The 12,451-nt window shown below is 34.0% G+C and overlaps 1 protein-coding gene across 4 annotated transcripts; it reads right to left on the bottom strand.

The window, feature by feature from the left end:
* Nucleotides 1-8,609: 8,609 nt before the first annotated feature.
* LOC112295791 (uncharacterized) lies at nucleotides 8,610-12,451 on the bottom strand. 4 transcript variants are annotated; one of them, XM_073529088.2, is made up of 7 exons: nucleotides 12,261-12,451; nucleotides 11,102-11,267; nucleotides 10,811-10,954; nucleotides 10,370-10,688; nucleotides 9,723-10,253; nucleotides 9,385-9,545; nucleotides 8,610-9,240 (listed from the first exon to the last, which is right to left on the bottom strand). In XM_073529088.2, exons 1-7 carry the CDS (start codon nucleotides 12,301-12,303, stop codon nucleotides 8,967-8,969), a joined length of 1,638 nt encoding a protein of 545 aa, XP_073385189.1. In that variant the 5' UTR covers nucleotides 12,304-12,451; the 3' UTR covers nucleotides 8,610-8,966. The 4 variants fall into 4 exon arrangements, with proteins under 4 accessions (XP_073385189.1, XP_073385188.1, XP_073385190.1 ...); XM_073529087.2 differs by lacking the exon at nucleotides 12,261-12,451 and adding an exon at nucleotides 11,873-12,249 and having other exon boundaries at nucleotides 11,102-11,627; XM_073529089.2 differs by lacking the exon at nucleotides 12,261-12,451 and adding an exon at nucleotides 11,873-12,248.

The following is a 12,451-nucleotide window of genomic DNA, read 5'->3' as shown; positions in this document are numbered from 1 at the left end:
TATTAAAAGTTACGGATTATTCTTTTTTCTTGATAAGACATAAGAATATTAAAAGTTTCAGATTATCTCTTTCTCTTGATAAGACATAAGAATATTAAAAGTTACTGATTACCCTCTTCTAAATTATTATTGTTCTTAATTTTTTTTTTCAAATCCTCTCTTTTGCTTTTTTTGAAAAATATTAGATTTTTTTTTTTAAAATATTATCTTGAAAAAGCTTTTTGAAATGTAGAATGGAATGGTACATATGTAAGAGCAATTGAAGGAATTTATACTTGCAATACATCAACTCAATTTATCACCACTAAGAACAACAAAAATGGTAGGAAGTGAAGATATAGACATGATTGGAGCTGCTTCAACATCTACACCAAATCACATTTCTTCTCTTATAGTAAAATATCCTTCTAATATTAGAGAACTCAAAGTTGCCTCATCCCAGAAGTTTGATGGTACAAGATGCAAGTTACAAGGATTTATGAATCAACTATAACTTTTGATTGAACTTCAACTCCAAAGCTATCTAATGCTAAGATCGTAAGTTAGATTCATTAATACACTTCTTTCAAGTTCAATATTATTATGGTTTTTATCTTTTTTTGAATAACAAGATTTAATATTGAATAATTTGGACATTTTTTTGGCAGAGTTTCAATTTATATATAGAAAATATGATGCAATTTGTATTGCAATCAATAAGATTTGTATCTTACAACAATGCAATCGATGAGTGACATCATATGCTTCATAATTTTGATAACTATTGATTGATGTCAAGTAAAATAATATTGCCATTAGCTAATTTTTCTATGGATTATGATTTGAGATAAAAGAATTGATGCTCAATTTACTTGATCCTCAAACATTGAGTCAAATAATTGATTTTGCTGTAAAGTGTGACAATTGACTTTTTGAATTTCAATTTGAAAATTGTACAAGAAAACCTCCATATTATTATAATTCAATGACAACACTGACGACCTTACAATCTAAACATTTCAAAGTAGAAGACATGTAAATTGATGAAATAAATTTTAAATTTGTTATTAAATAAGACAGAATTATTGTCATCAAGAAGGATTGTAATTATATTATGGAGAAGTTAAGCACACTACTCAACATTATCCAAAGAAACAATGGAACTACAAAATGAAAAGTACAATTATCAAAGATGAAAAAATATCAAAAAACAAATTTGTCTAGTTACAATAGGGACTGTGCAGCTAAAATCTTGTACAAATGAAGGTCCTATCCTCTCCTTATAATCCTTTCTATATTTTATAATAGATGTGTATTTATGACTTAATAATCACAAAGCCTTTGCCTTGATTGATTTAGGTTTATTATGGCTAAAAAAGTATAATCTTCTAATAGATTAGATTTTTCATAAACTTGACTTTCTTTGAAGCATTATTAAGAGTTTTGTAAAAATCCATGAGTCTAGTATAGCCAAAACAATACTCGTAGGTGTAAAAACTTTCTTAAGTATTATAAAAGAAGGATCACCTTTTGTTATTTATGCCATCCCTATTTTTAATGATAGAAAGACATCAAGTAGCATTCCAAGTCAATATCAAGATTTTTAAGATATTTTTGAAAAGAAGAATACAAATATTCTCTTGAAGCATCATCTATATGATTGATGAATTGACTTTAAAGAGGGAAGTCAGCCACCATTTGGTCCAATCTATAATTTATCACAAAATAAAATGCCTAAATTTAAGAAGTATATTGAAGAGAATTTAGCCAAGAATTTCATACACTATTCAAAATCTTCTAGAAGAGCTTCTATCTTATTTATGAAAAAAAGTAATGAATCATTGCAGATGTATATAAATTATTGAAGACTCAACAAGATTACTATCAAGAATAGATATCCTTTATCCTTGATATCTAGACTTTTTGATTAACTAAATCAAGCTAAGATCTATACAAAAATATATCTATGAAGAGCATACAACTTGATCCGCATTAAAAAAAGAGATGAATGGAGGATTACATTTCAAATAAGGTATGGATACTTTGAATATAATATCATGTCTTTTGGACTCATGAATACACTAGTTGCTTTTCAACATCTTATTAATGATGTTTTTTATGAATTTTGAGATGATTTTATTATCTGCTACTTAAATAAAATTTTAATCTATTCTAAGAAAACAAAAAAGCATGAAGCTCATGTTCATCATATATTACAAAAACTTAGAGATGCAGGATTGTATGCTAAGTTAAAAAAGTGTATATTCCATACTATCCAAGTTGACTTCTTAGAGTATATCATTTCCAACAAAGAACTTATGGTAGATCCAAAGAAGGTTCAAATTATTATAAATTGAAAGATTTTAAAAACAATAAGAGATGTACAATGCTTTTTGGGCTTTATCAATTACTATTTGATTTTTATCAAGAATTTTTTTCAAGTTGCGGCTCTACTTACACATCTTACATACTAGGACAAAGTTGATTGGAATAAAGAAGCTAAAGCATCTTTAGAAGCCTTGGAGTTTGTATTTATTTTTATACCAATCTTATACTGTATCAACTTTTTCAAGGCATTTTTTACAAAAATAGATGCATCAGATTTTGCTATAGGTGTTGTTTTGTCACAAATAAGAAAAGATGATAAGTTCCACTTAATAGCTTTTCATTCCAAAAAATTCTCAGCAATCAAAATTAATTATGAAATCCACAATAAAGAATTTCTTGCAATTATGGATTCTTTTGAAGAATGGGGTCATTATCTAGAAGGCGCTTTTAGTCTAGTCACCATATATATACATCGCGTATATATAGATCACAAGAACCTCAAGTATTTCATATCAACACGGATTTTAAATTGTTACCAAACTCATTGGAGCATGTCTTTATTAAGATTCAAGTTAAATATTACTTATTGGCCAAAAAAATAATAAGATTTATTCAATGTCCTTTTCAAACATTCTTCTTTTACACCAAAAGAAAGAAATATAGATTTTGATCAACAAAAGGAAATTTTATTGAAGCCAAAAAAATCTCATCTTTGAGTAATGAAATCAACATTTATTGTTGATTCAACTTTTTTCAAGCAAATTCAATCAAGTATATCATCTGATCTTCTTGTTCATGATATGAAGAATACTTCTTTTTAAGTCTTGTGATACTTCCAAGTTTGAGTTCAAAAACAACCTACTATATTTTGAAGGACGTCTATATGTTCCAAAAATAGAATCATGTTTACGTGTTCTTCAAGTATGTCATGACTTTCCAGCAGCATGACATTGTAGATATATTAAGACTTTGGAACTAATATCTAAAGATTTTTGGTGGCCACAAATGTGAAAGGATATAAAAGACTTTGTTTAATCATGTGACATTTATTCAAAATTAAAAATTCCTTGTCATCAACCTTATGGGCTTCTTCAGCCATTATTTATTTTAGAACAACCATGGTCTTTTGTTTCTATGGATTTTATTATGAATCTTTTAATCTCAAGTTTGTGTGATTCTATATTTATAAAAGTAGATTATTTACCAAAATAGTATATTTTATATTATGCATAAAATCTATCATAAGTGAAGAAATTACCAAGCTTTATTTGATAATATCTATTAGTATCATGGATTGCCAAAAGATATTATATTGAATATGAGAACTCAATTTGTATCAAGATTTTAAAAAATCTTTTTTAAGATTCTAAAGAAAGATATAAAGCTTTCTTCAGCCTTTGATCCTCAAATTGATAGACAAACAAAGCGTGTAAATTAAGTTTTGCAGTAATACTTAAGACGTACCATCAATTTTTAATAAGATGATTGGATAACCTACTTGCTATTAGCAAAGTTTGCTTATAATAATACAATACATTCTTCTACGCAAGAAACATCTTTTTTTTATCAATTATGGTTATCATCTACAACTTGATACTTTTGACTTTTTAAAAGTTAATAATCTTGTAGCAAAAGATTTGACAAATTGTTTATTAGAACTACATGCAACAAAGAAGGCATAATTAAAGGAAGCTCAAGAATGACTAAAAATCAATGCAGATGGCTATTGAAAGAAAAAACCACAATTCAATGTAGATAACAAGGTATGATTACTTTGTCATAATATCAAGACTACTTGTCCTTATGATAAGTTGGACTACCATAAGCTTGGACATTTTTTTATTTGTAGACAAATCAATCCAATCGCTTATTGATTATATTTATTGGAATCAATGAAGATCCATCATGTATTCCATATGTCTCTTATTGAATTATTCAAGCCTACAAGTATATCAAAAAGAAGATAAGTTCCATCTCTTCCTGTAGAAGTAGACAATAATGAAGAATTTGTAGTAAAAGAAGTTCTAGATTTAAGGTGGCACCAAAATAAGTTAAAATATCTTGTTCATTGGCATAGATATGATATTAGTAAATGCATATGGAAGCCAACAAAAAATCTTAAAAATGAAATAGAGAAGATCAAAGCTTTTCATTAATGACATCTATCAAAACCAATATGAAGGATAACAAACCTTTGCTATAAAAGAAACACAATTTAAAAAAAATTGCATTCTATTTTCTATCCTTGTTTTTAGTTTTTATATAATTGTGGCATTAAGGAGATGGAGAACCAAAAACTAGCGGATTCAACTCAAGAGCCATTATTTGATGACTTATCGTCTGAAACATTGAGATTATCATAGCCTTTAAGTTGATTAAAAACTTAGTTAACAAAATAACCATGTGCCATATGTATTGATAGCTTATAAAACAAGCTAACTATGTGGCACCCATATAGAAAACTTGTCTTGCAAGTCAAGATATGTGTCATACAAAGTCAATACATTTTTGGAGGTCCTATAGAACATTGCCACATAGATCCTAGATAGATAGTATATATAGAGGCAAGAGTGAAACTTTCTTCACTTTTATCAATTCTTTTCTTACTTCTAGTCTAGATTCAAGATTCTCTAATTTCTTTATCTTTTGGCAATATCTATTTCAATTTCTTTTTAATATACATACTTCTTTATTTTTATTTTGTCACTTTTTTTTTTACACGGATTTCACAAGTTCATATCCTTGACATGAGTTCATATCCTTGACATGAGTTCATATCCTTGATATGAGTTCATATCCTTGATATGAGTTCATATCCTTGATATGGAACTGGAGTCCTATTTGGCTTCAAAGGAGCATTCAAGTTGTAAGTTCTTATAGCTAAAGGATTCTTATTAATAAAGGAATGATCCTAAGTCATCAATGGTATAAAAAAATATTATTCTATTATGTTCAACTTCTTATTGTTTCTCTTTCATGACTCTTTAGCAATTGAAAATTCTTGCTCAAAAAACTATGCATGCTTTAGTAGCTAGAGACTATATCCAACGAGTTATTTGACCTCAACTCATAACAATATCTTTTGCTTTGGTAGATGCCTTCTAATGGTTCTAATAATTGGAACATTGAAGTAGAGTTGTTTAAGGTGTAGTTGTGTTGGTACTAATATATTCTAGATTAGCAATGATCAAGTAGTGGGCAATGAATCAAAGCACCATTGTAGACTACATTTTAGAGCTTGATCCCAATCCTTCAAAAAAATTGCATCAAAGTTATTAAATTAAGCAGTTAGTACTTAAATTAATAATATGTAGCATCTAGATCCAAATCAGTTGAACAAAAGTAGCGTAGTAGAAAGGAAAAAGAATTGGTAGATACTAATCAATTAGAATTAGATTGAATAGAATTATTGATGATGTTGGCATAATTGAGGGATTCAGCAAAGGCATTCACCAAATTAAGTGCAGCTCTACATGATCTTGAGTAGAAAGATTGTCTATCAGGCATGTGCAACTATTATACCCTAGCTTTAGTGGTTGATGGTCCTTGTATACTACTAGAGTGAAGATTTGAGATTAATCAAGATTTAAGGTATTCTTCAACCGTCTGTCAACTCACCATTAACTTTTACATATTTTGAGAAATTTGGAACAATATACTTGTAAAATAACCAATTATACTCAATTATTATAATCAATTGAATTTGAATTATGGATGAATTTAGGCTTTAAATGGATGAAATTTTATAGATGAACAAGTGTAAGAGTAGATGAATTTTCATTTGTAGATACAAAATCATTCATGGATAAAAACTCATTTATAAATAAAGAATTTTTTTAGATGAATTTTAATCTTAGATAAATTTTATTAATAGAAAATAGAAAATAAAATAAAAAATTTAATTAATATTAAATAAAATCACATATTTTTTTTCTTTTAAGGATGGAATTCTTGATAGTTATTTGAAGTAACTTACATTATTAAAGTAGGTTGTATGAGTGTAAATTAAATTAGTAAGAAGATCTAAGTTCTTTAGTAAGATGTAGGAGAAAATTTTATTAAATCATTTCATAAGTTAATTAATAGTTGTGAACTAGAATAAATCACCTAGTAGATGGATTTATTCAATTCATAATTTGAAAGTTAATAGAATTATTGGACATAAATAAAATTTTAATCAAAAAATATTAGGTTAATTAGATAATTAATTTTTTAAAAATTATAATAGACTTCCAATTAGTGGGAATTTATTTTAGTTCACACAACTCTTATAAAATGGTGAAAGACTTTATCTAGAGGATTTATTATTTACTCCACAATGACCTTGTTTAAAGGCTTTTTATTATAATCATTCATTTTATTGTTGGTTTCTTATAAATATCACAAAAATATTAGATTGTAAGCTCCTTCCATAATTTCTAATAGTAAACGCCTCTATACAAAAGCCAATATTTGAGCATTGTATTTCACCTCAAAAATATCTTAAAAGTTCTTTCAACATTTTTGATGCTCTTTTGCATAATGAATATATAGAATCACTCTTGTAGTTAGGGACAACTTAATAATGGCTATTCTTTTTCTTTTCGACTTTACAAAAATGTCAACCATAATTAATTTTGATTAAGATTCTCAGATTTGAAGCAAGAATTTCTTGTTCTAGCTTGAAGTATTGCAAAGATTAGATTGCAAAAAATTATGTTAAATTTTGTGAAAATATCTCATGTTTACTTTCTTTGAAATAAAGTAGAAGTGTGGTTTTTATGATTGTATCCAATTTGAATTTTAAGAGTATATTTAATTTCATTGTTATTTGGCATAAAAAATCTTCAAAACAATAACATTCATATGAATTGATAATTATTAAAAAAAAGATAAAATAAAAATAAAATCATTTTTATATAATCCAAAGAAGAGAAAAATAAATTTTAATAGCTTAATACAGACATCAATTTTAGATGTGCATTTGACAAAGTCAACAAATAAGAATTTGATCAAATAAGTCATATTATATGTATAGTGCTTGTATAAGTCTACATAGGTGATTATGCAAGCATCACATCTTTGATTCACAACTTAAAATAAAAGATGCGACTAATTTAAATGTATAGATGATTTTTTGGTTAGAATGTTATATAAAATAATAAATCATACATCTATTTAGTAGATATGGAGGTCATGAATTGTAGTTGTAGCTAGCAAAATTCATACAAATGTCATCTTTATGAAAAAATAGAATGTCTCCAAGTAATCAAATCCTACTTGTTGAAAAAATTCTTAAGCTACAAACTAGACTTTGTATTTTGCCAATACATTGTTTAAAATGTCTTTATGCCAAAACTACTACTTGAAACTAACAATAAACCAATCAACAACACAATCAATTAAAATCAAGGTTTTATTGGCAATTAAAAATATTTACTCTTGTTCCACATTACTAAACGAATGAAAAGACTTTTATCTAATGAAGACTTTCCAAATATTAGTGAGCTTGAAAATTCAAATCTAAAAGAATATTCAAATGCAATATTATCATGCAACCTCAACTGCAACTAGTTTTTGTTAGATATTGAAAGTTCAAGGCGAAAAGTCCAAATATAAAAAGCTAATAGGATAGAAGAAAGGCATTTTGATACTACAACATAGAAAAAAAATTCTTCTTGTTATATGCAAAAGATTTCTATTGTATCTAAAAATTTATAATAATTTTTTATATTTATTATATATTTTCTTTTAGATAAGTTGCAAAAAACAATAGTAATAAAATCAAAGCTTTTAAAAATTAATATCATACACCATGTTATTAAAAAAATTCAAAGTTTTAAAGTTACTATATTTGAATTATAAAAAATAACATATATATATATATATATATATATATCTATTTGCATATGACTAAATGAGTCTATGTCCAAATTGAAAAATTTGTTACATCTACATTCTCAATTGCACACCATGATACAAACCATGATACAAATTATGCATAATATACCATGTGATTAATGCTTTTTATTAAGAATCAAGCAAATACTATATTCATTTCTAAATGTGATGTGCAAGACTATCTTCTGTTGTATTACTATCATGTTCACAATCATATTATTGTGGTTTTTCGTGCTTGGTTTTATGTCACATATTTCTCTGTCAATAGATTCGTTGCATTGGAATCATTTTAAAATTCACAATTCTATGTTAAGCATAGTATAAATTAATTCAAAAACATAAAATAAGTTGTACAAATCATCTAACTTCTGAAGGCGGAAAGGTACAATCCATCATCATTTTATCAACCCTCCGTTCGCAAGTTCAAGTGAAAGAAAACGTAGATTATCCACATGAATGAAATGGGGAAGGAAGTCCCATGTCCGGAGCAACAATTGTACAGCGACATTTGGGTCAATTAGACTACAAAACTGTAGAATCGGCAAAGATGCTGAGCTAACAAATGCTACACTTGTACAAGGAATCTAAGCGCAATAGCAGAGCCTGCTACGCACATCCTATTTCGCAACAGTGTACAGAAGCTTTTCTTGCACAAGGGATCGGTGTTGGTCTACACTCCCTCCTCGCGTGCATCCCTTCGAAACAAGGCTATCGATGTGTGTATACATGTGTGTTTTGGCAGATGAAAAAGCTGGGTCGTTACCATTTCGAAGCCAAAGTTAAGCCACCATGGTGTATGGGTCCTCAGATTTCTTCTTCATTCCCAACATCTCCTCCACCTTGTCAGCCAGAGACGGGTCGCAGCGTCTGAACACTCCCATCTGACGCTCAATGATGGACTCCTTGGCACCCTGGATGTGCCCAGCAATGTTTTTAGCTGTCTGCCCCTGGTCTTCCTTCGACATCTTCTGCCACAGCATCCTTGGCTGTTCATAGTCATCTTGCTCGGACCACTTGCGGGGCGGAGCTTTAGACACGGTTCCTCCTGCATGCCTGCACGACCACAATTCCAACACTGTCAGGGGCGAACCTCCACAAACTGTATTCGGTGTATTCGAATGAGATCAACATCACCCGCTCACGCAACCGAAATCAGAAGGGATCGACAAAGACTTGCGACCAAGGCAGTGACCGTACTCGTAGGGGTGCACTTCGGGTTGAGAAGGATCGGGACGTGGCAACTCTTCGTGTGAGTTGGGGTAGTAGTTGGGCTTGCTTCCACCGTTGTCGGTCACTGTCATCTGCCCGTCACGAGAATAGTTTTGCACTTTCGCAAACGGACACTGGTTGATTGGAACCTGTACACGCCACGGCAAAGCAACCGGACTCAAAAAGCATTCGCAGACAACCGTTACTGCGACGAATTCAGTAACGCACACGCAGACGTTCGAATCCACAATTGTCTTCCAAAACGATTCAATAAATTCCAGCAGATATTTTAGGTGATTTTCAAGCTCCCCGGAAGATAGATGTACCTGCAAATAATTCCCTCCTATGCGATACCGGGCGGCGTCATCGTATGCGAACAGACGGAACTGAAGCACACGATCGGGAGAAGCTTCGATTCCAGGCACCATGTGTGCTGGTGAGAACGATGCTTGCTCCACTTCGGCGAAGTAGTTGGTCGGATTTCGGTCCAGCTTTAGCTTCCCTACTTCGCGCAGCGGGTAGTCCGCGTGTGGCCACACCTTGGTCAAATCGAATGGATCCCATCGGTACGAAGGCGCATCCTCCAGAGGCATCACCTGCACCTTGAATGTCCACGACGGCCCATTACCGTTTTGGATGTTCTGGAAGAGATCCTCGGTGGAGTAGTCGGGGTTGATTCCCGCAAGCTCAACGGCTCGCTCGTGAGTCAGATTCTTGATGCCTTGGTCGCTGATGAAGTGAAACTTCACCCAGTGAGCTTTCCCTTCCTTGTTTACCCACTTGAATGTGTGGGAGCCATAGCCGTGCATGTGACGATGACCATCGGGAACTCCCCGGGGCGAGAAAGTGATCAACACCTGAGAAAAGCCGCAGCCGGTCCAAGTTCAGGGACGCTATAAGACTTCGTGACGAAGAGAAGACTCGCAACGACAGCAAAATTGGAAAGGAAATCGAGAACGGCGGAGCTCTCTACCTGATGCAGAGACTCGGGAACTAGGCTGAGAAAATCCCAGAAAGCGTTGGGGTCTTTCATGTGGGTCTGTGGGTTGCGCTTCTGGGAGTGGATGAGGTCCGGGAACTTCGCCGCGTCGCGGACGAAGAACACCGGGGTGTTGTTACCCACCATATCCCAATTGCCCTCCTCCGTGTAGAACTTGAGCGAGAAACCACGAGGGTCCCTCGCCGTGTCCGCATACCCTGACTCTCCGGTCACGGTAGAAAAGCGGGCGAATACCGGAGTTCTCTTGCCGACTTCGCTGAAGAGCCCCGCCTTGCAGAGATCACTCACGTCCCTGGAGACGAAACAAACGCAATGGGGAAACAGTTCAGCTGCAGCTTCGGGAATCACCCTGCACGTATCCACAAATCAAGGTCCGACGGGTTCCGACAGAGACATCGGCGGTGAGTTGCTTACTTGGTCACTTCGAAGTAGCCATGGGCGCCAGCACCCTTCGCATGCACCACGCGCTCGGGGACGCGCTCGCGATTGAAATGTGCGTTCTTCTCGAACAAGTGCAAATCCTCCAGAGTCACGGTCCCGCTCTCACCAACTGTCAGGCTGAGATTGAGTGCCAAAGGGTTCAGAAACATGCACCGTCGACCGGTTTCGAGACTTCACGAGGATCACAAAACATTTCTACGAGCCGCCAAAATTTTACACCGACACACATACAAACAGCCGAAACCGGGGAGAGAGAACACGCACCTGTTGTTGTCGTCAGATACGGGGTGGCCGCCCAAAGTGGTGTACAGAGGCTTTCCGCTGTTGCCCAAGCAAGGCTGGGCACTTCCTTGAGCGCTACTTTTCCCGTTTCCATTTCCGTTTCCGTTTTGACTTGCGAGGATTGTGTTCCTGCCCGACTTCATGGAATCTGTCGCCATGGCCGGGAACTTCACACATAGCTTAGTACCTCGAAGAGAAGGTCGGAGGCCATCCGAGCTTTCGTGAGCTCTCAGTGGAGCACACGAATTGCGCGGTGCCAGGCCTCGGATTGGTGCGAGAGTAGCCATCTCGAAGGTCATGCAGCAGATCTCTTGCGAAGAATGCCTGAACAATGGCTAGATTGTAAACTAATCTAATCGAGAGAAGGTGCAAAACTCGTATCTGCGGCAGTTTATGTGAAGTATTCCGCTCATGTTCCCATTGACAATGGCATCGCAAATGTATCATTTAAATGGTTCCGAGGTGAATAAGAAGCGCACAAGTGTCCTGCCATGACGTGGCTCAAAACCTGAATGCGGCAAAAAGTGACCACTGCGTTGGCATTAAGAGATGAGTAGCTCATGGAAAGCAAAGTTTGAATGGATCCCTCGGAAAGCCTGTTGTATTATTTTCTTTTGAAAAAAGCATGACTCATCTGGCGCTAATTCATGTGTCAGTTTAATCTATATGTAGTAGCTTTCACGTTAGTGTCGGGCAACCGAGGATTGAGTTTTAGTTGTTATTGCGATGGCTCTTTTTGTAGAGTTGGCGTACCTGTGCTCATCTGCGATTCCCACTTTTTCTAGTTTTATGTAGGAAACCACTAGGGTATAGTCATTGTGGTGAACATTGAGGGGAGTAAATATGGCGGGTTCGGTTATGACTCCGATGGCGGAAAGCGTAAATTGAAAGGGCATTCAATGTCGCATACTCGGGAAATGTTTCTGGTAATTAATAAGCAGGTCAGGGACTGAATTCCTACTTATTGCTTAACTATCATCGAGGAGGGATTCAGTGCAGCGGCATTCAATTTATGGGTTCAGAGCGATGAAACAACGCTGGTTCACCCCGCAAATATCCAACTTGCGCCATTCCGACGGACGTCCGCAAATGAATGTAGAGAACACAGAATGTGCTTTTAGAAACTGCAGAAGCATATTACCCTCATCCTTCTTCCGATCTGGCTTTTGGGAGGGGTTGGCCATGCAGGAATGATTCCGAGTGGCGCTGTGAGTTTGGTGACAATGAACCAGCCCGTGGGAATGATCAGCAATACCTAGCTGCAAGCAAAACAGGTATTGTTTTAGCGAAAAAACTGAGCAGGATATGGAGAAAGAGGTGGAGAGGTAAGGG

This window comes from Physcomitrium patens, chromosome 19 (assembly GCF_059467195.1).
Source record: "Physcomitrium patens ecotype Gransden chromosome 19, ASM5946719v1, whole genome shotgun sequence".
NCBI classification, from domain to species: domain Eukaryota; kingdom Viridiplantae; phylum Streptophyta; class Bryopsida; order Funariales; family Funariaceae; genus Physcomitrium; species Physcomitrium patens.
This window is presented reverse-complemented; position numbering and strand designations above follow the sequence as displayed.

Bases quoted from the DNA above. Each gene is read 5' to 3' on its own strand.
- LOC112295791 (XM_073529087.2), bottom strand. From the start codon at position 11,418: ATGACCTTCGAGATGGCTACTCTCGCACCAATCCGAGGCCTGGCACCG. The intron at 10,955-11,101 runs GTGCGTGTTCTC...ACTCAATCTCAG, and splicing joins GTATCTGACGACAACAACAG to CCTGACAGTTGGTGAGAGCG. The intron at 9,546-9,722 runs GTACATCTATCT...TGGCGTGTACAG, and splicing joins TAGGAGGGAATTATTTGCAG to GTTCCAATCAACCAGTGTCC.